Below are 23,041 nucleotides of genomic sequence, written 5' to 3' on the forward strand. Positions count from 1 at the left end.
GCGTGGCACTAGCGTAAAAACGTCAGAGAAGGGTCAGGCTTCCTTCTACCTTTTGTCCTCTCGGAACACCACCGAGAGCCAGAGACCAGAAGTTATCCCACGTCCAGGTTATGGGTTAGGGCAGGTAGAGGCACCTGCACCTTCAAACCAGGAACATCATCTTTGTAGGTAAAATTTAAAATACTGAGGCATACGCAAGCAGAAAAAGCTGAGTGTCAGGTGGTAACTGTGTTTCCAGATCACTCTCGAGGGTTACTCCCTGCCCTCCAGCCCTATGTTAGTCCTGTATCCTGAAATTCAGTAGGCCAAGACCTTTCTCAGGCCATTCGGTGAGGGCCAAAGGATGAGTGCCAGGGCGGCCCCAGGCTCTGCTCTGAGCTCCTCACATGTGTGTCTAGAGATGAGGAGAGAGCTGGCTGAACCTGCCATTTGCAAGCCCACTTTATGATGGCGAGCATCTCGATTCTCCAGGTATTCCCAAACCACCCCTCCGACTTCCTGAAAGAGAGATAGGAATAAGAAAACAACCAGAAAATGGAAAAGAGAATGGGAAAAAAACAAGGGCATCCTAAATTTATCACCCCCTCTTCACGTGTTCAGGATTGCCTGGTCTTAAAAACAAAACGAACCATGTTACTTGGCCCTCTGCCCCTTCTAGTTGCTATCTAATCTCTTTCATTTCACTGCCAAGCTCCTCAAATGCATGGTTTATATCCACCGCCTCCACTTCCTGTTCACTCATCCTTTTCTTAATACCTCACTGCAGCCTGGCTCTGCCCTCTGACTTTACAGAAGGCGTTTGCTCCAAGATCATTCAAGTCCCTCTTCTCTGTCTTCCTGACACGCAGTCTTTCTTTGGCATCTGACACTACTGATGCCAAAGTTCCTCCTGAAACCCTTCTGGCTTCTAGGAAACTGCCCTTCTTCTCATGCTCCTTGGCTCTCTTTGAGTCACATTCTCCTTTCTCTGTGGGCTTCTCTTCCTTCTCCCATCTTGGTACTGTGGTCATCTCCTCAAGCATTTCTTCTTCTCTCCAATCTCATGGCTTCTTCCACTGTCCCTGAGGCAGTCTGTCTCATTAACCAGTCGTATCCGCCAGTCCCATAATTCCAACTTCCTAAGGGATGCAAATCATCCTCTTTCAGATGCCCCATTGCTACCTCCACCCCGCATACACAGTCAGTCCTTTCTCCTGCCTGCCTGAGAGCTGTGGTTCCCTCTCACCGCTATCCCTGTTTTTGCCAAACATCATGTAGCTCTGAGTCTTCCTTCCACATTTCCCATGCCCAGTCTGTCAGTGATGCATTTTATTTCTTCCTCAGAAATCCTTCCAGCTTTGCCTTTTCCTCTTCATGTCTGCTGGTCATGCCCTCTTTCTGACTTTGATTGCTAGCTATTCTGTCCTCCTCTCCAGTCTTTGTGCCTCCAGCCTCTTCTCCCTCAAAGCTCCCAATAATACCCTTACTGTGTCACAATGTCTGCTGTCACAATGTCACAGTGATTGCCCTTGGTCCAGAGCTTTAGTCATTCGTCATTGCCCCCAGGATGTTGTCCATTTTGCTGGTCTGGGAAACATGGTAGTGTCTGTTGTAGCAAGACAGACCTGGGTTTGAATCCCAGCACCACGCTTGCTGCTTGATCTTGAACAAATATCTTACCTTCTCTGAACCCGACTGCTCAACCATGAAATGCAATTTATGACAGGCAAATGTGAACATTAAGGGAGATGATGTGCATCAAACCATGTGTGGCGCCTGGCATAAGCAGGCACTCCAGGCATAAACAGCTCTCTCCCCTCTTCTACAATGTGGCCCTACCTGAATGCTCCAGATTCCCCGCGGTCTGACCAGGCATGTGTCCTCTGGGTCCTTACTATTACACCACACATCACCTGCCATGGCTTGGGGCATGCTGTGATTCTCACCACCTAGACCACATCCCCATTCCCAATCCTTCTCAAAGTCTTGCCCTCCCTCCAAGCCCCAGTTTCAGGCCCCCACCTAGAAACGTTTCAGTGTTCCAGCCCACACTGAACAAGAGCTTCTCTGCCTTTGGGTCATTCTGGAGATGGATCACACAGTTTAGCCCTGAACCACCCTCCCTCGTTATCTAGTGTGTTACTTGTGGCTTCCTGAGCTGATGGAAGTACCTGTAGTTAGAGGCCATGTGATCCTCCTGTGACCCCAGCAGAACTGGGCATACAGCAGGGTCAGCAAGGCATCTGATTAAGTGACTGTCAACCCTGTTGGGGGATGGTAGGAAGAATGAGATAGGCTGGAGGCTGGGAGGGAGGTACTCCTGGCAAGTTCATCAAACACCAATGCTCTGTCCTAAGATGGTTACAGAAAGTAGCTCAGGCTCCATGTCATAGTGTTTGTGCAAGCATGTATGCTTTTACGCATATGCGTATATGTATGCAGGCATGTGAGCTTATGTACACTCACTTCTATTTGTGGTGGGGGGTTGTAGGGGGAGACAGGTGATGGTGGGGGGTAGCGAGGAGAAGCAGGGAGATCTGCTTAAGGAAGTGAGACCTCTGACAAAAGGAATGAAGTACAGAATTCCCTCTCTCCCTGGAAAGGGGACTGCTACTTACTCAGCCTTTTGTCTCCTCACTGAGCAATTACCATCCACTCCTAGTAAATCCCATGGTTTCTCTATATGCTGGGTGATGTAGGCCTGGCAGCCACAGGATGCTGTCCCAGGGATGCCTGTGAGCAGAGCAGAGGCTCTCAGGTAGAGGAGCAGGGGCCTGTGCTGGGTCTCTAGCTGGGGCCCAATGTAGAGAGAGCAGTATGCAGGGCTCCAGGTCTAGACACCAAAGTGTCCAGCAGTTGACCCCAGGATGCTGTTTTTCAGTTTGTTCAATTATTTTACATCACAGTGCCCTGGTCATTCTCCTTCCAGAGGTTGTTGGCCCCTCTGCATCCTAAGACTGGTTCTAGCCCAGGGATGGTTGGGACTGCTGAAAGAAACAGTCAGCTCCATCTCTGAGGTCCTTAGTTTAATCTGCCTCCCTTCCACACCCCAACTCTTATTCCCTAGGGCCAGCCCAGCTCTACCAGACAGCTCTGTCCAGGATCCCTAAGATCTTCAGCCAGGACACGTGCACGCGCAAACACACACACACGCACACAAACACAAATCTGGCTGATGGCTGGCTCTAATGGACAGGCGGCCTCTACCTCGGGGCCTCTGCTTCTATCAAGTGTCCTTGGCTGATGTCACCACTTAGCCTGAGCGACTTTGGGTGGACCTCAGTTCAGCACATTGGCCTGTCATAAGAACTAGTCTATGGCTGGGCTGTGGGCCTGGACTGAACCTGGGACAGCCTGAGGACTTAGCCCCCTGGTCATGATATTCCCAAGGAGAGCCATAATTTGGGCAGAAGAGACTGTAGGGTTGTCAGCTCTCTGGTCCACCCTGACCCAGACATTCCCTTGGACCAAACTGATTTAGTGGGGCTGAAGGAGATATGGAGCAGAGAATTTATAGCAAGGTAACTAACTGCCCTACCCACCTGCAGTCGGGTCTGTATTCCTAACTGGATAAAAGCTGCCACTTAGTGAGGGGCCCACTATGTGTCTGGAGCTGTGCCAGATCCTTTACCTGTGCAAATTCTAGTGGTCTTAATAGCCCCAGAAGGGAAATGTGACTATCTCCATGTTACAGATGGCAGAACTGACTCAGAGAGAGTCTGTGACTGACCACAACCACTCAGATGGAAAATAGAGTGGATCTTTGTGACTGACCCCAAAGCTCACCAGGCTGCCCGCCTCATGCCCTCTGAAACCTCCAGCTCTGGATCTAGACTGGTCACGTCCACAGAGCCTCCCTTTGGGTGAGTTGTGCCCCTTCAAATATGCCCTGACAGCAAGAAATACCTTCCCAAACCCCAAACAAAACTGGGCTGGCCCCAGCCCCTGCCCCACTCCCTTTTCCAGCTGTCCACTATCTATGGGAAAGCAGAGACTCTGGACTAGGGACCGGGGCGGAATGCAAAAGGGCACAAAAGATTTTGGAGCCAGCAGGAAGACAAAAGAAGGACGAGAAGGAACAGCTGTTTGTAAAGGGAAACCTGAGACAGGCACAAAGCTCAGGCCCTAATCCCAGGCTCCTGTGGAGCCAGATTAGGGGTGCCCCCAAGGACAGGGAATCTAGGGCCAAAGGGTAGGAGCACTCTGCTCCACTCCAGGTTGGGTCCCTTCTTCCATGTGTGCAAACAGCTGGTGCCTCATTCCTCTTCTCGGGCCAAGCCTTCTGCCTCTTTCAGCCCCTCCCTTGTTCCCATCCCTTTGGGTTTGATTTCCTCTGATTTCCTTTTTTCTACACTGGGGTCTCCTATAATATACCCTAGAGCACCCCTCCCCCATTCCTTGTAGTAATTTTAGCAACTTTTCCTCTGAGTGCCCGCTGGCATATTCATAGCAAATGGCCTCTGTTTGGGCCTGACACTTGATCGGGGTGGTGACAGAGGCCAGACAAAGCAGGCACAATGCCTGAGAGGGGAGAGGAGGGAAGAACCGGGGAGACAGATCACCTTCCTTCCACTCCAGGCCTTATTTGGTCTACCTTGGTGGAGCTGCCCTCCCTCTAAACCCTTTTTATTTTTAGCATGCTCTCCTTTGTCTTGTCTGTTATCACTCTGTACTACACTGTGTGATCCCCACCCCTCCCACCCAGCGGGGCCCTGAGGCCCCTCACCCCACTCCCATCAGGAATGTGCAGTGAGCAAAGACTCCGCCCAGGCTTGGATTTCAATTCTGCAAACAGTTGAGTAGAGCTGCCTAGAGGAGGGTTTTTATTTTGGTCACCAGTAGATCCCTATTGACTAGAACAATGCCTGGCACATTGTAGGTGCTTAGTTAATAGTCCCTGAATGAAGGAATCAGCAAAGCTGCTCAGTCTTCAGATAATAGCAAGCAGAAAGAATCATGATGGAGCCAAAAGCAGGTGTTAGAGAATGAGTAGGGATCTTTAAAGACATTAGACCTTCCCATCAGTCTCCAGATCTGAGGCAGAGAGCCTAGAGGCAGGGAGGTGAGTTCTATTCTGCAAAGGGTTGTGGAAAACAGTAACAGGGTAACACCAGTAGGCCACTGCCTGGCAAACCCACCAGGAGGGAAACAGGGTAGATTGATTTGCAAAAGATAGGAAAGGCTTCCCAACTCCACAGCCATGGAGGCTGGCCCCTGGCTTTGAAATGGCTCAGCCATGTCCCAAGCATTCTTGGTGCATCTCAATTGCCTGCCTCTGTGCCTGAGCCCTGGGAAATCAGAGAGAGACGATGGCTTTGAGCTTGGAAAGTTGGAAAGGGTGGATGAAAAGAGATTTTGCCCTTCATTTGCAATCTCTGGGGACCCTTCCAGTGCGCCTAATTCCTCAGCACCTGGCAGGGCCAGGTAGGGATACCCAGAGTTTGTTTTGCTGGGCATATTAGCAGCTAGGTCCATGGGGGCCATCCTAGCAGCTGTATACCTCAGCACTGTAGAGATGCTGCTACCCTGAAGGAGGTCCTGAGTTTGTGGGCAACCCCTCACTTGCCTGCACCCGCCACAGCTGCTAAATGCCTTCAGGCTGTACCTTGTTTACTAAGCAGTCCCCATTGAAGCCCCCACCTAGACTTACTCTTCCCTGCTGTGCCCACCCCACCTTCAAAGTGTACCTCCTCTGCCCCTATCCTCCAGGCCTGCAGCTCTCCATCCAAGGGGACAGCTAATCAGAGAGGTTAATCCGCATGCGCTGAAACACTGAGCTTGGGAAGGGGGGGGGGTGGGATTTCAAACCGAACCAAGCAGTGGTTGCCTGGACACGGAGCCAATGAAGCTTACACACCCCGTCGCTGGAATAACGTGGCATTGGCTATGTCCTGTCCTCCCAGGCTGAGCCCCAGCTCTCTTCCCTTACCTCCTCTGTGGCTGCTCCTAAGACCTACAGGAAAGGGAGAGATCTTTCCTATTCCTCCACCCCGCTTGTCAGAACACCAGTCTCACCAGGCCTGGACAGAGACTGACCCACAAAACACAAGAGGGTGGGTAGCCAGGCAATGGCTGTCTTGGTTAGCGGTCTCCTGTGGCTTTGAGTGTCTGGCTCTGGGCTAGACATTTAGTACCTGTGGGCAGAGCTGGAAAAAGGAGTTAGGTAAAGGCTCCATCAGGCAGGACCATCTGGCAGCTGGGCCCTGCCCTCCACACATAGTGGGTCCTCACCTCCTTAGACTCCCAGCCCTCCTTACCAGCCTCCCTCCACGGGATGGCTCTGTCCCCCATCTGCTGAGTTTTCTCCCCACCCTTGAATCTTGCTGCCCTAACTGGCTGCACAGCCTTAAAGAAGGAACTTTCTCTTTCCATAAAATGAAGGACTTGGACTCATCACTAAGGCCTGTCTGGCTCTGAGGCTCAGTGACATCAACACATCACCTGGTTGATCCAAGGAAATCGGTACCTGAGCCAGAGTCCCCATCTTTAAGCTCCCTGGTTGTTGTTCTCGTCATTTGGCTAGAAACCCTCTCTCTAGCTGCCCCTGTCTAGCCTCCACTTTGGGGCCAGGCCCCCAACTCTGCCCTACCTGTTGCTGACACTCAGACCCCTCCCAACTCACAGTTGAATGCAGGACCCAAGCCAGGGATCATGGAAGACGCTGTGCAAGTGGAGCCAGGCCAGTGCTGGGGACAGAGGGCTGAGGGGCTGCAGTATCAGAGGGCAGGAGAGCCCTGGGGGAGGGCCAGAGCCCTGCCTGCCTGAGGTCACGGTGGTGGGTTGTGGTCAGTTCGCTCTCCTGCCAGCTGTGGAATGTGAGGCCTGGCCTGGGAGATATTTTGGCTGCACTTTGAGCCATCCCCGCCCCCTGGAACTCAGACCCTGCACACTCCATGCCATAACAATGACGACCACTTCCAATTGTTTCCTAGCTGGAAGGGGGAGGGGAGCCCTGTTTAGGAAAGGGGGGAGCCTGGGGGAAATGCTTCTAGTGACAACAGCCCTTTCTAAATCCGGCTGGGGACTGGGTGCAGGTGGGGGTGGGGGCACCCTGCTGCCCCATATATACAGCCCCTGACCCGGTCGGTCTCCACAGCTCTCTCCTGCACTCTGTCTGTCCTTGCTGCTTTCAGGTAGGAGCCCAGAGCTGGAGGCCTTTCTCTGGGATAAGGGAGTCCCAGGCTTAGGAAGGGGCTCCTCTAGGAACAGCAAGCTGCATTTAGGCTTCATGCAGAGTACTGGGTCTGGTCACTTAGCACACACGTGGAGGTCTAAACATACGTGTATGTGCCCTGGGAGGAGGGAGATATCTGTACCTGAGCATATGGGACCAGAATCCATCAGAGGTGTGTGTGTGTGTGTGTGTATGTGTGTGGTGTACAAGCATGCATGGTCTGAACGCATGGTGAGCGAAGGTACGTACCTCACTGCCTAAGATACAGAAATATCAAGTGGAAAACGTGTTTATAATCATGCCTAAGGACAGGCAGGTCCATTGCGGGGGAGGGGGAAGGGAAGAGGATGGCAGAGACCGATTACTTAGGAAGTGTGTGTGCTTAAAAGCTAGTTCTGTGAGGTCTGTGCTGTGTCACTACCCACGTCCACGTACATGGAGATGTTTGTGGGTGCACCCAGGTGTTGAGACTGCTACAGTGTGTGTACACCTTGCAAAAAGAGCTCCTGGGCACCTGGTGTGGCTGTTCCAGGTCTCTGTGTACTCAACAGTGTACAGCAATGTAAGCCTATTTATGCTGTCCACATATTTAATGTGCATAATGGCACACGGGGGGAGGCGGTGTATGCTCAGGTTTAGAAAAGAAGCACGTCTGTATGAGGCATGAGCAGCAGACACGTATGTTCATCAGAGAACATGTAGAATGTGTTCAGCTGTGTGATGGGTATGTATGAGAGGATGCCCACCGGGTCTCCTCTCTGAGAATTTCCACCAAGACTGACGATCAAATGGGGACAGGATAGAAGAGAACTGGCTTTAGAGTCATGAGACTTAGGTTCAAGTCCTGGCTCCGTTTCTTATTGTTATGTGTTCTTAGATAAGCAAGCCCCTTAATCTTGATTTCCTTATCTGTAGAATGGGGTGAGGATTGAGTAAGAGAATATACATAAAGGTGCTTTGAAGGCTGTAAAGCTCTGAACAAACGTGACCATTAGTTTTTCCACAGGTGGCTCAAAGAAGGCAAGTTTCACTTGTCGGGTATAGGCAAGGGTGGGACCATCTCCCAGGAGGGAGGGGGATTAGAACTCAGAAAACTGTTAGGACTAGTGCTTGGTGGCAGGGAGGCGGTGTGTGGTGGGGAGGGGGCGCGGGGAGGGAATAGTGTTTGGAAAGCAAGGGAGAGGACAGGACCAGTGAAGCCGACTACCACTTCCCACCTATTTTCAGGCCTAGGGGAGGGGTGGGTGGGTGCTAAAGGGCAGAATCAGGGAGCAGTGGGGAGGTGGCCCTGACATAGCCTTCCCTCTCTCCAGGTCCCTTGAAGACTTGAGCCGCTTTCCTCTCATAGACATATCTGAGAAGCCAAGGTCAGGAAAGCTGAAGATGGGGTATGGGGGAATCTGGGAAGATACAGAACTCTAGTTTCTGCCTTGCCTTGAGGATAGTGTCTTGGCGACCAGAAGTCCTCACCTGTGAATAGTGAGGGAGTCAGGGAAGGACAAGGGCCAGAGATGCATATAGTCAGCTTCCTGCTCTCACAGGAAGCCCAGGACACTTCCACCCTCCAGGAGAGCCCCAGCTGAACAAAAGATAGCCTCTTCTTCTGCCCAAAAGATTTGCTAGGCATCTCAGGTTAAAGGATAAACTCAAGGAACAAGGGACTTGCCAGTGACCCCTCCTGACTCCTGAGCATGGTGCTAGGTTCCCGGGTTCCCACTGAAAAAGGAGAGCCCAGGGAGACGAGTGGAGGAGAGGGAGGGTGAATGAAAAGGCAGCCAGCTCATTCTCCTGCCCACTGCAGGTGCAGCCATGGGAGATGCAGAGATGTCCGCATTTGGAGCCGCTGCTCCCTTCCTGCGCAAGTCAGAGAAGGAGCGGCTGGAAGCCCAGACCAGGCCTTTTGATCTCAAGAAGGATGTCTTCGTGCCTGATGACAAAGAAGAGTTCGTCAAGGCCAAGATTGTATCTCGAGAGGGTGGCAAAGTCACCGCTGAGACTGAGAATGGCAAGGTGGGTGGCAGGGTTGGCATGAGAGGCCAACCTGGATACCCCCCACACCCTGGGTGTAAGAGAAGGGTGCCTCTAGGATCCACCCCACACGGACCTGAGGACAGTCCAAGTTTCACTTCCTTTGGATAGGGACCCACACCCTCCAAAGAGCCCTTCTTGCTCTCACATCTAGTCTGTCTTCTCTGTGATCCTGGCTCCCCTCCTGAACACCATTGTCCTGTAACTCCCCTGACTCCTACCCCTGCTGAGGGAGGGCTGACAGTAAGGCCTGCATGTGGGTTGTTGCAGACAGTGACTGTGAAGGAAGACGACTTGTTGCAGCAGAACCCACCCAAGTTCGACAAGATTGAGGACATGGCCATGCTGACCTTCCTGCACGAGCCCGCGGTGCTCTACAACCTCAAGGAGCGCTATGCGGCCTGGATGATCTACGTGAGTGTACCGCCTAGGATATCCCCCTGAATCTGGTAGCTGTCTGGTCCCTGCATATCCGCTGCTTGGTGACAAGAGTTTCTGCTCTTTGCGCCCAGGCAGTATTGCGCTCTGTCCTAGTCCCTACATTTTCATTTCAGCCCTAATACTCCAGGGACTTGCATTACTCAGATGTAGTGCATTCATAGATTTTCCTTTCTCTTCTTCTACTAGGATCTTTCTCTAGCTCTGAAAACTGCCATCCCCCCCGACTCTTCATCACTAGCAACTCACTTCTCCTTTTCTACCCCTAGACCTACTCAGGCCTCTTCTGCGTCACCATCAACCCCTACAAGTGGTTGCCAGTGTACAATGCTGAGGTGGTGGCCGCCTACCGGGGCAAGAAGAGGAGTGAGGCTCCACCCCACATCTTCTCCATCTCCGACAATGCCTATCAGTACATGCTGACAGGTAACAGGCCCTGAGTGAAGGATTTTCCTGAGGGCCCTACAGGACGGAATGTGCGCTTCCTCCTTCTGAGGGATTCAGGCAGCTGGGAGAGGCCTGGAGAGGGGGTGGGGGATGCCAAACAAGAGCATTCAGTGTGACTCCTGACTTTTCCTCCCCATTCTCCCTACAGACAGAGAAAACCAGTCCATCCTGATCACGTGAGTGTGGTTCCTACCCTGTTCCCTTGGAGAATCTCCCCTAGCCCATCCCCCACCGGGCCCCCAGTCACTATGCACAGCTGGCTCTTTTCCCTCTACCTTCATGCTAGCTCCTCCTTCTTCTCTGGTCTTTCCCCTTACCTTCTCTTTGCTCTCCCCCTTCCTTCTCTTATTCTTCCTCTCCCATCTCCTTCACCCACTCCCCTCCAACTCATCACTTCTCCCTAAAACCAGTGTCACCATGTCTTCTCCACCTCTTCATTTTCTTTCATCTTTCCCGTCAGAAACTGTCCCCATTCTTCCAGCCCCAACCACTCTTACTCAAAACGACCCAGGCCCATCTCCTTTGATTAACTTTGCCCAGCTAAGACCAGATTCCACCTGCCCAAATCCAGCACCTTCTTGTGTCATCCTTCCTGGCTGCTACCTATGACCCTGTGTATGTCAGAGTGCAACTGTGTGTTTGGGATGCATTGTGCCTGGCAGCTGCCTGCCTCAGGGCTCCCACTGTCTAGTGGGACCAGGCACTTGCCCCCAACCTGAGTCTTGTTGGCCTCAAGCAGTGTTTGTGCACTGCCTGATGAGCCCCTGAATGTCCTCACAGTGGAGAATCCGGTGCCGGGAAGACGGTCAACACCAAGAGGGTCATTCAGTACTTTGCTGTTATCGCCGCCATTGGGGACCGCAGCAAGAAGGACCAGAACCCAGGCAAGGTAGGCCTGTTGTCCTCCAAAGGCCCACACCACAAAAAGGGAGGGGTGCCCTCTCACCTTCCATCCTCTTGAACTCTACAGGGCACCCTGGAGGACCAGATCATCCAGGCCAACCCTGCCTTGGAGGCCTTCGGCAACGCCAAGACCGTCAGGAATGACAACTCCTCCCGCTTCGTGAGTGGTCCCTGACCTGGGACTTGGGGTTTGGTTTGGTCAAGGGATGGCACTGACTATGAGTTTTCCTTCAGCTCATCACTACTCTCCTCCATCTCTCCAGGGAAAATTCATTCGAATCCATTTTGGGGCAACTGGAAAGTTGGCATCTGCAGACATAGAGACCTGTGAGTGCCACGAATTTGCTAGGGCTCACGCTGAGCTCACCCTCATTCTAACCTCATTCAACCTCTCTCTCTCTCCTCTCTGTCTCTTTCTCTCCAGGTCTCTGGCCCTTAGCCTTTCTCCCTCTCTTTTTGTCTCTGTCCCTCTGTGTCTCTGTGTCTCTAGGTCTGTGTATTCATCCGTCTCTAAAATTGCCTCTGGTCTTTCTTTATCTCTGTCTCTGCAGGTCTGTGTGTCTTCTCTGAAACTATTTGTCTCCTCCTGGGTTTCTTTCCATCTCTACCTCTGTGTGTATGAGTCTCTCTCTCTCTCTTCCTCTCCCTCTCCCTCTGCCTTTTGCTTGCTATGTTCATTATTCCTTTTTGTCTATTTCATTGTACCCAAATCCCAATCTTCTCTTACTCTCTTCTCCCCTAATGTTCACAGACCTTCTGGAAAAATCCAGAGTTATTTTCCAGCTGAAAGCAGAGAGAGATTATCACATTTTCTACCAAATTCTGTCTAACAAAAAGCCTGAGCTGCTGGGTGAGTCAGAGCTACCAACTGAGACCAACCATCTCCATGGCAACCTGGTCCCCTCTGCTTCTGGCTGCTTGTTGGCATGCCCTGGGGTTACAGCACTTCTAGATTCGGTTCTGTGGGATGTGGGGCCATATCAAGCCCTATCATGTGCTCTCCTGCAGTCCCCATGCTGTGCCAGTAAGAGCCAGGGGTTTACGCCACATCTTAACCACATCTTCTTCCCCCAGACATGCTGCTGATCACCAACAACCCCTACGATTATGCATTCATCTCCCAAGGAGAGACCACTGTAGCCTCAATTGATGACGCCGAGGAGCTCATGGCCACTGATGTAAGTGTGTAAGGACTTAATCGAGAGGTGAGGGAACTGGTGATGAGAGGCAAATGAGGTCATTCCACTGGTCCAGGAGTAGAGCTGACATTGGCTTGTTCATAGTGGTATGGCCCTCCCTTAGGGGCAGCATATCTCTCTGACTAAGGTATTCTGGGGTATGGGTGTGATGAGACAGGGCTGGTCAATATTTGGTGTTCAGTAACACCAGAGTAGGCTGAAAGCCATAAAACAGATAAGCCGACAAGCTAAGAGATAAGGCATCGCCAAGGGAAGGGGGTTGGTCAGGGTCATGCAGATGCTCTGGGCTGGGCAGGCAATTAAGTAAAGAAGGGATATGGATGGGTATGGAAGATCCAGGCGGAGAAGCAGGTGTAGGGCCTAGAAAAAGGACAAAAGTAAGAAACATGCATGGCTAACCCAGAGCACCTCCAGAGAACAGCTGCGACCACTGACTTCAGGGCTGAGGCAGTCTGCGCCCCACTGTGTGCTCGTACCTTTGTTTCGGAGTTCCCACTGGGTATGGGAGTCTCAGAACTCACAAGGATTCAGGAGATGAGCTCTCTCTACAACTGAAGAGGGATTTCAATCATCTGCCTTTCTACCCTTCCTGTGGTTCCCCAATATGGGGCCTGCCTACAGAACGCCTTTGACGTACTGGGCTTCACTCCAGAGGAGAAGAACTCCATTTACAAGCTGACGGGTGCCATCATGCACTTTGGAAACATGAAGTTCAAACAGAAGCAGAGAGAGGAGCAGGCTGAGCCAGATGGCACCGAAGGTGGGAGCCTGGGATGCTGGGGACAGCTGTGGGGTCACTGAGGGCCACATCTGCAGAGGAGTCATCCCTTTATCAACTTTGCTACCTGCCCTTTCCTTTCAGAGGCTGACAAGTCTGCCTACCTCATGGGGCTGAACTCAGCCGACCTGCTCAAGGGGCTATGCCACCCTCGTGTGAAAGTGGGCAACGAGTACGTCACCAAGGGGCAGAGCGTGCAGCAGGTTAGGTCATATTCAGAAGATAAATGGAAATGGGGACTGGCACGGTGCTGTGGGAGCTCTGGAATCCACTCTTCCCAACTCTGATCACCTGGGTTTCTCCCCTACCCTCCAGGTGGCGTATGCCACTGGGGCACTGGCCAAGGCAATGTATGAGAAGATGTTCAACTGGATGGTGACGAGGATCAATGCCACCCTGGAGACCAAGCAGCCACGCCAGTACTTCATCGGAGTCCTGGACATCGCTGGCTTCGAGATCTTCGACGTGAGTGGGGGAAGCCCCTGGGCATGGGAGGAACAGTAACTCACTCATTGGCACATGCAACAACCTTCATTGAATGCCAGCCGCAGGCCAGGTGTGGGAAAGGCGGTGGGGTTCGGCGGTGAGGGAGGCTGTCGTGGTCCTGTCTTCAGGGTCAGCGCTCCCCCTCTGTCCTGACAGGGGAGTGGATCAGCCACAACCCTCACTGGGCTGGACACAGCCCCAGAATGACTCCTCCGGCCACTGGGCCACCTGCCCACCTGACCCCCTCCTGCCCTCACTCCCCCTGCAGTTCAACAGCTTCGAGCAGCTCTGCATCAACTTTACCAATGAGAAGCTGCAGCAGTTCTTCAACCACCACATGTTCGTGCTGGAGCAGGAGGAGTACAAGAAGGAAGGCATCGAGTGGACATTCATTGACTTTGGCATGGACCTGCAGGCCTGCATTGACCTCATTGAGAAGGTGCCACCTCAGCTCCACCTGACCTTTCCACTCACACCCACGTGAATGCCCCAGACAAAATTTTAGCCCCATCCCTTCTGGAGAACAAGAGCTGGAAAACAGAAGAACCTGGAGCCCTGGTTTCCAGAACTCTGTGTTGTCCTAGCCACTCAGGGTAGGGTGGCACCTGGGAGAGCTAAGTTCCCAGGAGCTTGAGAGTGGACATGCAAAGGCACGCACTTTCAGGATGGCTCCCACACCAGTGTGTTTATTGCCCCTGGCTTACCTTTCCAAGGAGCAGAAAGTTTGAGGATGGGGCAGGGGATCGTAAGAGTACACCTGTTTTCAAACCCAGCATCTCAGGGATCTGGGTCATAGAGTAGTGTGTAAACCATCTCTCGCATCCACATTCTCAGACTTTCACAAAGGTCTCTCTGAAATCAGCCAAAGTCTTCTACCTTGGGAAGGCCTTAACAGGTATCACTCAGTAGATAACTGTACTCAGAGCCGAGCCTGATATCTTATATCTAAAGGGGCATCTCCATAAGTGAATGTTGACCCTAGAGCAGGATCCATCCCCATCTGCATGAGGCATGCTCAGTGATGCTCTGTCCTCTACCCTCAGCCCATGGGCATCATGTCCATCCTGGAGGAGGAGTGCATGTTCCCCAAGGCCACTGACATGACCTTTAAGGCCAAGCTGTACGACAACCACCTGGGCAAGTCCAACAACTTCCAGAAGCCGCGCAATGTCAAGGGGAAGCAGGAGGCCCACTTCTCCCTGATCCACTATGCTGGCACCGTGGACTACAACATCCTGGGCTGGCTGCAGAAGAACAAAGACCCACTGAATGAGACGGTGGTGGGCCTGTACCAGAAGTCCTCCCTCAAGCTGCTCAGCAACCTGTTCGCCAACTATGCTGGGGCCGATGCACGTAAGTAGAGACTGGGACCCCGGGAACTAAGGAGCAGGGTTTCTTCCCTGGATCTGAGGCAGGTCAGTTGCTACACCCCACCACTCTATGTCAGGCTGAGCCCAAGATTTACAGGTTCAATGAGGTAGAACTGGGTGGAGAAACTGAGGCACCCACAGTGAAGGCCAAATGCCAGCGAGGATGTGGAGAGAGGCTGTGACTCTTCACCCCTGCCCTGGCCTCCCCAGATGCCCACTCATGCCCCTTTTATGACTCTCCATTCCACAGCTGTTGAGAAGGGCAAAGGCAAGGCCAAGAAAGGCTCATCCTTTCAGACCGTGTCAGCTCTGCACAGGGTGAGTGTGTGACCTCAGCCCCAGCCCAGCGTGGCTCCTTCCCAGCGTGGCTCCTTCCCTCCTTCATCCTGACCCCTGCCTCCTCATTCCACTGGTGATCCTTTCCACTCTTTGTCTTATCTCTTCATCTTCATTCTCTTCCTCTTCCTCTGCTGACCTCTTTCCTTATTCAATTCCCATCTCACCTCTTTTCTTTCCCTCCTGCCTTCCATTCTCTCCTTCCTGTCTTCCCCTAGCATTCCTTCATTCTCTTTAGCTCCTTGCATTCTCTCCATCTCTCTGTCTTCCTTCCTCTCCTTTCCCTTTGTTGCTTCTCTTTCACTGTCTTTACTTTCCCCCCTCGATTTTTGGCCCACAGGAAAATCTGAACAAGCTGATGACCAACTTGCGCTCCACACATCCCCACTTCGTGCGCTGCATCATCCCCAACGAGACCAAGTCTCCAGGTGAGCCCCTAAACTCTGGCCCAGCCCACTGCTGGAGATGCACCACCCTGGGGACAGGGCCTTTTATGTCATCTCCTAATCTCCCATCATGGTGCTTTCCAAATCACATTCTTCTCCTCCCGACCCCCATGAGGTCCCGCAGGCCACCCCCCAACCAATGCTATCTCACATTCATTGGTTGGCCACCCCCCAACCAATGCTATCTCACATTCGGAATGTGGAACTCAGGGTAATGTGTAAGGTACTTCGATGGACATTACCTCGAACGTAACTTACAACCCCCAATGAGACACGTAAGGATTCTTTATCCCTTTTAAACTGATAAGGAGATAGAGATTCAGGGACCTGGGTTGAAGGCCTGGCTCTGTTCTGATCAGCTTAGTGACCTTGGTTGGTCAAGTCCCTTAACTCTTCTGGGCTTAGTTTGTTATCTAGAAAATGGAATATATCTGCCCTGGCTACTGCTGATGATTATAGGCATAAATCATATAAAATAAGAAACATGAAAGCCTTTTGGTTACTCTTAAAAGTGGGCTAGAAAAAATTAAAAACATAAAGGATCATTATTAACTGACTTGCTAAGGTTACCAGCTAATAAGTGGCAGAGCCAGGATCAGAACCCAAGACTGTTGGCACTTAGTCCAGTACTCTCCACATACACCCCTCTCCCCTCCCTCTGCCACAGGGGTGATGGACAACCCCCTGGTCATGCACCAGCTGCGCTGCAATGGCGTGTTGGAGGGCATTCGCATCTGCAGGAAGGGCTTCCCCAACCGCATCCTCTACGGTGACTTCCGGCAGAGGTGGGTACAGGGCACCCCAGAGTCCAGGGAACAGGGGAGCCCGGGTGGCCTTGGTGGGGAGTGGAGTCTGTGGGTGACCCCGAATTCTTAGAGAAGAGCAGATCAGTGAAGAACATGGGTGACTCCGGGTACCTCCCCCCAGGTATCGCATCCTGAACCCAACGGCCATCCCCGAAGGGCAGTTCATCGACAGCAGGAAAGGGGCAGAGAAGCTGCTGGGCTCCCTGGACATTGACCACAACCAGTACAAGTTCGGCCACACCAAGGTGAGTCTAGAACCTCAAAGGATGGAATTACAGGGTGTGTGGCCATGTCAAGTGGAGCAACTGGGAGTTCAGAAGGCAGACCTCTGATTCTCAGCTTCCTATATCAACCCAAAGACAGGAAGCCAGGCTTCCTTTCTGTCTTGTCTTTCGCATTTCACTCCCAGTCTAGAATGAGTTGGTGATAGGTCCCCTTGGAGCTGAGCCAGGGTCACCCACCATCTTTCTCCACCCTGGATACCTTTCTCTGACGCTGTGTCCCCCTTGACTCTCCCCCTTGCCCGCAGGTGTTTTTCAAGGCAGGGCTGCTGGGGCTGCTGGAAGAGATGCGAGATGAGAGGCTGAGCCGCATCATCACCTGCATCCAGGCCCAGTCTCGGGGTGTGCTCTCCAGAATGGAGTTCAAGAAGCTGCTAGAACGCAGGTAAGAGATCTCAAAAGGAGATTCCCAGCCATCTGATGCCCAGGCTGGCTCAGGGGCAGTGTCAGGAGAAAGAGCTCTGACACTGGGTCTTCAAACAACAAGACCAGCAGGAAGGACTCATACAGACTCGTACAGGGTGGACCTCACAGTTGGAGAAAAGAATGGATAAAGGAAAGGGCCATTCCCTAGGAGTCAGGGCCTCAGGACAGAAAGGAGGGAGGAGGACTCTCTTACCACCCCTCTCGCTGGGCCCTGCAGAGACTCCCTGCTGGTAATCCAGTGGAACATTCGGGCCTTCATGGGAGTCAAGAACTGGCCCTGGATGAAGCTCTACTTCAAGATCAAGCCGCTGCTGAAGAGCGCGGAGACGGAGAAGGAGATGGCCAACATGAAGGAGGAGTTCGGGCGCCTCAAAGAGGCGCTGGAGAAGTCCGAGGCTCGCCGCAAGGAGCTGGAGGAGAAGATGGTATCCCTGCTGCAGGAGAAGAACGACCTACAGCTCCAAGTGCAGGCGGTGAGGCTCTGGGCCCCTGTTGGCTCTTCCACCTGCTCTGCCTACATCTGCCACATACCCTGAACCTCCCAAACTAACTTTTAAAACACAGGCTTTCCACTTGGATTCATCTCAGATCCACAGCTCAATTATTTCATCAAGGGCTCACCATCTTGTCACCTTTCAGGCAGAGAATTCTGGAATCAACACTTCCAAAGACCTCCAAAGAGGTCCCTCAAGAGGAGGAAAGGGAAGGGGGAAAAGAACTAACTTTTAAAACACGGGCTTTCCACCTGGATTCATCTCAGATCCACAGCTCAATTATTTCATGACCTTGGGCAAACCATGTGTTATCTTTGGATCTCAGTATCTTCATCTCTAGACAGGAAATAAAGCTGCCCATCTCACTAGATTGTAAATACATAAAGTGCTAGCATTGGCAAACGCAGTTCCCTCCCTTCATTGGAAGAGAGCAGAGGAAGAGAGGCAGATAAAGAGACTTTTGGTTCTCTTCCCTCTATTCTTATGCCCCAATGTTCCTGTCAGTGGGGGAATATTGAGGTTCTGAGGTTCTTCTCAGTGGGGGATATCCTGGAGCTCCCCTCCTATAGTGAAGGCTGAGCCCCTTCCTCTCTCTGCCTGCCGTGGCAAGGACCTGACTCACTGAGCAGCCTCCCCTCTGGCCTCAACCCCAGGAACAAGACAACTTGGCTGACGCAGAGGAGCGCTGTGACCAGCTGATCAAAAACAAGATCCAGCTGGAGGCCAAGGTGAAGGAGATGAACGAGAGGCTGGAGGACGAGGAGGAGATGAACGCCGAGCTCACCGCCAAGAAGCGCAAGCTGGAAGACGAGTGCTCTGAGCTCAAAAGGGACATTGATGACCTGGAGTTGACGCTGGCCAAGGTGGAGAAGGAGAAGCATGCAACAGAGAACAAGGTGAGGTCAGCTTCCTCTGGCTCCATCCTAGGTCTCCTCAGGGTTGTAAGGCTGCACCGACCTTAACCAAGGCCAGGCAGCTCAGGGGATCCTGATAGCAGTATGGTCCTTGGCATTGGAGATTCCATAGATGTCTTCAGAGTGGCGACCTTTGAACCTAAAACGGACAGGGTTCTTGGTTGGCAGGTGAAGAACCTGACAGAGGAGATGGCTGGCCTGGATGAGATCATCGCCAAGCTGACCAAGGAGAAGAAAGCTCTGCAAGAGGCTCACCAGCAGACCCTGGATGACCTTCAGGCTGAGGAGGACAAGGTCAACACACTGACCAAGTCTAAGGTCAAGCTGGAGCAGCAGGTGGATGATGTGAGTAGCTTGTCAGAGGACCTAGATATACCACATTCATCTGTGCTTGTGTGTGTGCGTGTGCGTGTGCGTGTGTGTGTGTGTGTGTGTGTGTGTGTGTGTTTGGGGGGCAGGGTATTGGACTGTGCTCCCTTTCCTGAAACCTTTCTAGAAGGGAACTGGGGAATAGAGGAGGGGAAACATGATCAAATCTGAGTTGTGTATCTCATCTCGCTGACGTGATCAACAACGAAGATGGGCTTCATTATTTTAATTTAGGTTCAAGCCTATATATCTCTACCTTCAACCACAGGATTTAAAGGGGTATCTCATAAGAACATGATACATTTCTTTGGGAATTTTATGAGTCTCCTCAAGGAGGGTCTTTGGACTTCTGATATTTTAGGCAGGATCTGGTCCTCAGTGATTATTCTCCCCTCAGATAGTTCTTTGTGCCTTATCTTTATTGAGTCACTTATCACTCAGTATTATTATTGAAACATCTGTCTCAGCCATACAACTATGAGCTGCCTTTGAGCAGAAACTTGAATTTATTCAATTTTCTGTCTTTAGTTTTTAACATTGAATGAATGAATGTAGCTTTGGGGTTTCATCCCATAGTCATTCGTTCAATTATTTACCAGTTAGTGAGCATCCTGCATGTTAAGTGCTCTCATAGCATTTGGCCCCCTGGTAGCATTTGGCCCACTGTGGAGAAGTTTACCCAAACCCGGGATATTTCTTGGGATTCCCCCAACCCTGGAGTGACTAAGCCTTCTAATCACCAAGTCAGGATGCTTGACCTCATGGAGCACTCTGTTCCTTCTCCCCACCAGCTGGAGGGGTCCCTGGAACAGGAAAAGAAGGTGCGCATGGACCTCGAGAGAGCAAAGCGGAAGCTGGAGGGCGACTTGAAGCTGACCCAGGAGAGCATCATGGACCTGGAGAACGACAAGCAGCAGCTGGACGAGCGACTGAAAAAGTAGCGTGTTCTCTTCCCTGCTGCCTTTCCTCTTCCCCAACTCTGCAGCCTATTCCACCGATAGCAGTCCAAGCTGACCCAAGACACCCATCCTCAGAGGCAACAGCCTCATGTAGCCTCAATAAGTGGGTGCAAATGGTGGGCAAAGTCTCCATGGAAAGGACTTTCCTCCCCCAGAAAGGCACATCAGGGCCCAGCAGTTCCCCCTCAGCAAAGAGTCTAACTTGGATCCCTCAAGCCCTTTCTTCCTGTTGGGTACTCAAAAAGGATGGAAAATAACAGCTCACCCCTTTATACACAAGTCTCTTTGGAGACCAGTTGCTTAGCACAGAGGAAGGCTCCACTTTCTTAAAAGCCTCTTAGAAAATTCTCTTAGGTCCTTCACAGATAGCTAAGAGGGCCACAGAGAAATGCGTCAGCTGTCACACCTGAGCAGTGCAAAGTCTGGGCCATTTCTTGGTTCTTATAGACTTGTGGTTCTAATTCTTACTGCAAGTCCTTCCAAAATGTATATCTCCACTTTCCAACTTGGTAAACAATGGACCTGCAGAACATATTTGGATAATCGAGGGTCTTATGGTGCTTTAGGGTCAGGACTTTGAAAGGCTCTGAGAATCATCATGATCCACATCCTCATCAGGCTGTCTGCCCAGGAGTCTTCACACTTCCCTAGGCACAAGATTCATTTGAATGAATGAATAAATATATGATCCCTTTGATCCTCAAACCATCTTTTAAGGATGGTATTTTTGGTTCCAACTTACTGAGGAGGAAACAAAGGCTCAGAAAGTTTAATCACATTCAAAATAACAGTGACAGAATTAAAGACCATTGGAGCTAAAGGGGGCCTTTGAAACAATCTAGTTCAATCCCCTAATTTTATAGACCAAAGAGGGAGAGTCCCTCAGAGCCCAGGTCCTGTCATTCATAGTGTTCTTCCCATTACACTTCCTGTTGGACTTTAATCCTTCAGCAGGTGGACCCTCCATCAGCCCTGGAAGCTGTTTTTCTGATGAAATCCTGCTTTTCATTTGTTTAATTAGCATTTCCAACCATTGGTAGGCCCTCCTGGAGCCCAAAAGGCCTCCCTTGCCTCACCCTCCCTCCTTCCCCACAGGAAGGACTTTGAGCTAAATGCCCTGAATGCAAGGATTGAGGACGAGCAGGCCGTGGGTAGCCAGCTGCAGAAGAAGCTCAAAGAGCTTCAGGTAAGGTCTCGGATGCCCAGGTTGGGAGTCCCTGAGCTGGTCCTCAGCTTATCCAACCCCCTCCTCTAGGCTGTCCTCTCCCTAGCATTACAGACTAGGTGATCCAACGATGACATAGGAAGAGACCTTGAAAAGCTCACAGGTCTAGGGAACAGAAATCTTGTCTTCCTGTTTTAGCTCTGGTTTAGCCAATGACTGTGGGGGAGCCCACTCCAGGTCTCTGGGTTTCCACGTCCTCCCTGTTACCGGGTAGCTTTTAAGGGTGACTTCAGATCTTACTGTCAGAGCAGACACTTTTAGGTCTTTAGTTGTCTTGTCAGACAAACAGGGCTCTTGTAGTCTAACTTTTATTCTTTTTGCCATTAAACTGCTTAAAATATCCCTAGAACACAGGTCTCTTGGTCCATCTTCAAGAGCAAATAGTAACCACTTTCCTTCCAGTAAAAACAATGTTCTGGCCTAAAGAAAAACTAACTTGGCTGTCTAAACCATCTCCCCCAAATCCTTTTATTTCCATACTTCCACTGGTAGAACTAAACTGACCTGCTGTTCCAGACAGGCCAGAAGTCCTCTAGAGGCTGGGGAGGGGGCTCTGATGGAGGGTTCCAGGCCATGGGTCTGAGCCCCTTGTGTCCGGGCCCAGGCACGCATCGAGGAGCTGGAGGAAGAGCTGGAGGCAGAGCGCACCGCCCGCGCCAAGGTGGAGAAGCTGCGCTCAGACCTGTCCAGGGAGCTGGAGGAGATCAGCGAGCGGCTGGAAGAGGCCGGTGGGGCCACATCCGTGCAGATCGAGATGAACAAGAAGCGCGAGGCGGAGTTCCAGAAGATGAGGCGGGACCTGGAGGAGGCCACGCTGCAGCACGAGGCCACGGCCGCAGCCCTGCGCAAGAAGCACGCCGACAGCGTGGCCGAGCTGGGCGAGCAGATCGACAACCTGCAGCGCGTGAAGCAGAAGCTGGAGAAGGAGAAGAGCGAGTTCAAGCTGGAGCTGGACGATGTCACCTCCAACATGGAGCAGATCATCAAGGCCAAGGTGAGCCTGTGCTCAGCCTCTCCCCTCTTCCAATTTCCTCCTCCCACCTCCACATTCTGCCCATGTCTCCTCTCTTCGTTGATGGTTGTTTCCTACTTTCCTTCTTCTACCCAGTTCTCCAATCCTTTCCTTCTTTCTATGCCTTAATTCTTCCTTCTCCTTTAATTGCACCATACATACCTTTCAGTACCCTCTACAACCATTGTATGACTCTCCTTCCTCTTTCAGGCTAATCTGGAGAAGATGTGCCGGACCTTGGAAGACCAGATGAATGAGCACCGGAGCAAAGCCGAGGAGACCCAGCGTTCTGTCAATGACCTCACCAGCCAGCGGGCCAAGCTGCAGACTGAGAATGGTGAGCCCCAGCTGTCTCCCCTGACTTCCTGAGCCACCCCAGCCTTGGGTGGACACATACCTCTCCAGAGAATGGGGCCTGAGGGTTAAGAAGGGGCTGGGGAAGAGGGAAGTCCCTGGCCTTCAAGAGCTGAGTGTGCCTTGGTGCCTCTCTAGGTGAGCTGTCCCGACAGCTGGATGAGAAGGAGGCGCTGATCTCCCAGCTGACCCGAGGGAAGCTCACTTACACCCAGCAGCTAGAGGACCTCAAAAGGCAGCTGGAGGAGGAGGTTAAGGTGAGGCCTAGACTCAGGCCACATAGACCCTCCCCACCCCCGGAAGGAACATAGCAGCTGATCTTGCATCCACATCATTTCTTTTCCCCAGAATGAAGCTTGCTATATCCATCCATTATTCTCCCAGAACTCCCAAAGAAATAATAGCCTAGACCACACGGCATGCCTCTTAATTCTATTCCCTAGGCTGAGGTCCTCTGCCTTTCTACTGCCATCCCTGGAAAGGAGGTGGGGGCGCTAAAGGTGCCTGTGGTTCCTGGATTAGCAGGGCAATCTGAAACTGGAGAAGGAGTCACTAAAGCCTATTCCTAGCATTTCGCTGGGTTCATGAAAAGAGAGAAAGAATATGACTTTTAAAAA

General features: G+C 51.8%; 1 protein-coding gene across 1 annotated transcript in view; it reads left to right on the plus strand.

Annotated features, from left to right (window-relative positions):
• MYH7 (myosin heavy chain 7) overlaps positions 1-23,041 on the plus strand; it is a 39,285-nt gene that overhangs the window by 10,474 nt on the left and 5,770 nt on the right. Inside the window, exons 2-28 of the mRNA XM_025048021.1 lie at positions 8,955-9,163; positions 9,452-9,595; positions 9,889-10,045; positions 10,215-10,242; positions 10,847-10,955; positions 11,037-11,129; positions 11,233-11,296; positions 11,721-11,819; positions 12,044-12,147; positions 12,790-12,928; positions 13,031-13,149; positions 13,262-13,411; positions 13,701-13,871; positions 14,476-14,785; positions 15,053-15,120; positions 15,479-15,566; positions 16,252-16,369; positions 16,512-16,635; positions 16,920-17,056; positions 17,315-17,570; positions 18,245-18,487; positions 18,674-18,850; positions 19,666-19,811; positions 20,929-21,019; positions 21,663-22,052; positions 22,281-22,407; positions 22,563-22,681. Of these exons, the coding sequence (XP_024903789.1) occupies positions 8,955-9,163; positions 9,452-9,595; positions 9,889-10,045; positions 10,215-10,242; positions 10,847-10,955; positions 11,037-11,129; positions 11,233-11,296; positions 11,721-11,819; positions 12,044-12,147; positions 12,790-12,928; positions 13,031-13,149; positions 13,262-13,411; positions 13,701-13,871; positions 14,476-14,785; positions 15,053-15,120; positions 15,479-15,566; positions 16,252-16,369; positions 16,512-16,635; positions 16,920-17,056; positions 17,315-17,570; positions 18,245-18,487; positions 18,674-18,850; positions 19,666-19,811; positions 20,929-21,019; positions 21,663-22,052; positions 22,281-22,407; positions 22,563-22,681 (3,980 nt within the window). The remainder of the gene's footprint in view (positions 1-8,954; positions 9,164-9,451; positions 9,596-9,888; positions 10,046-10,214; positions 10,243-10,846; positions 10,956-11,036; positions 11,130-11,232; positions 11,297-11,720; positions 11,820-12,043; positions 12,148-12,789; positions 12,929-13,030; positions 13,150-13,261; positions 13,412-13,700; positions 13,872-14,475; positions 14,786-15,052; positions 15,121-15,478; positions 15,567-16,251; positions 16,370-16,511; positions 16,636-16,919; positions 17,057-17,314; positions 17,571-18,244; positions 18,488-18,673; positions 18,851-19,665; positions 19,812-20,928; positions 21,020-21,662; positions 22,053-22,280; positions 22,408-22,562; positions 22,682-23,041) is intronic.

This window comes from Pteropus alecto, unplaced genomic scaffold (genome assembly GCF_000325575.1).
Source record: "Pteropus alecto unplaced genomic scaffold, ASM32557v1 scaffold335, whole genome shotgun sequence".
In the NCBI taxonomy this organism is placed as follows: domain Eukaryota; kingdom Metazoa; phylum Chordata; class Mammalia; order Chiroptera; family Pteropodidae; genus Pteropus; species Pteropus alecto.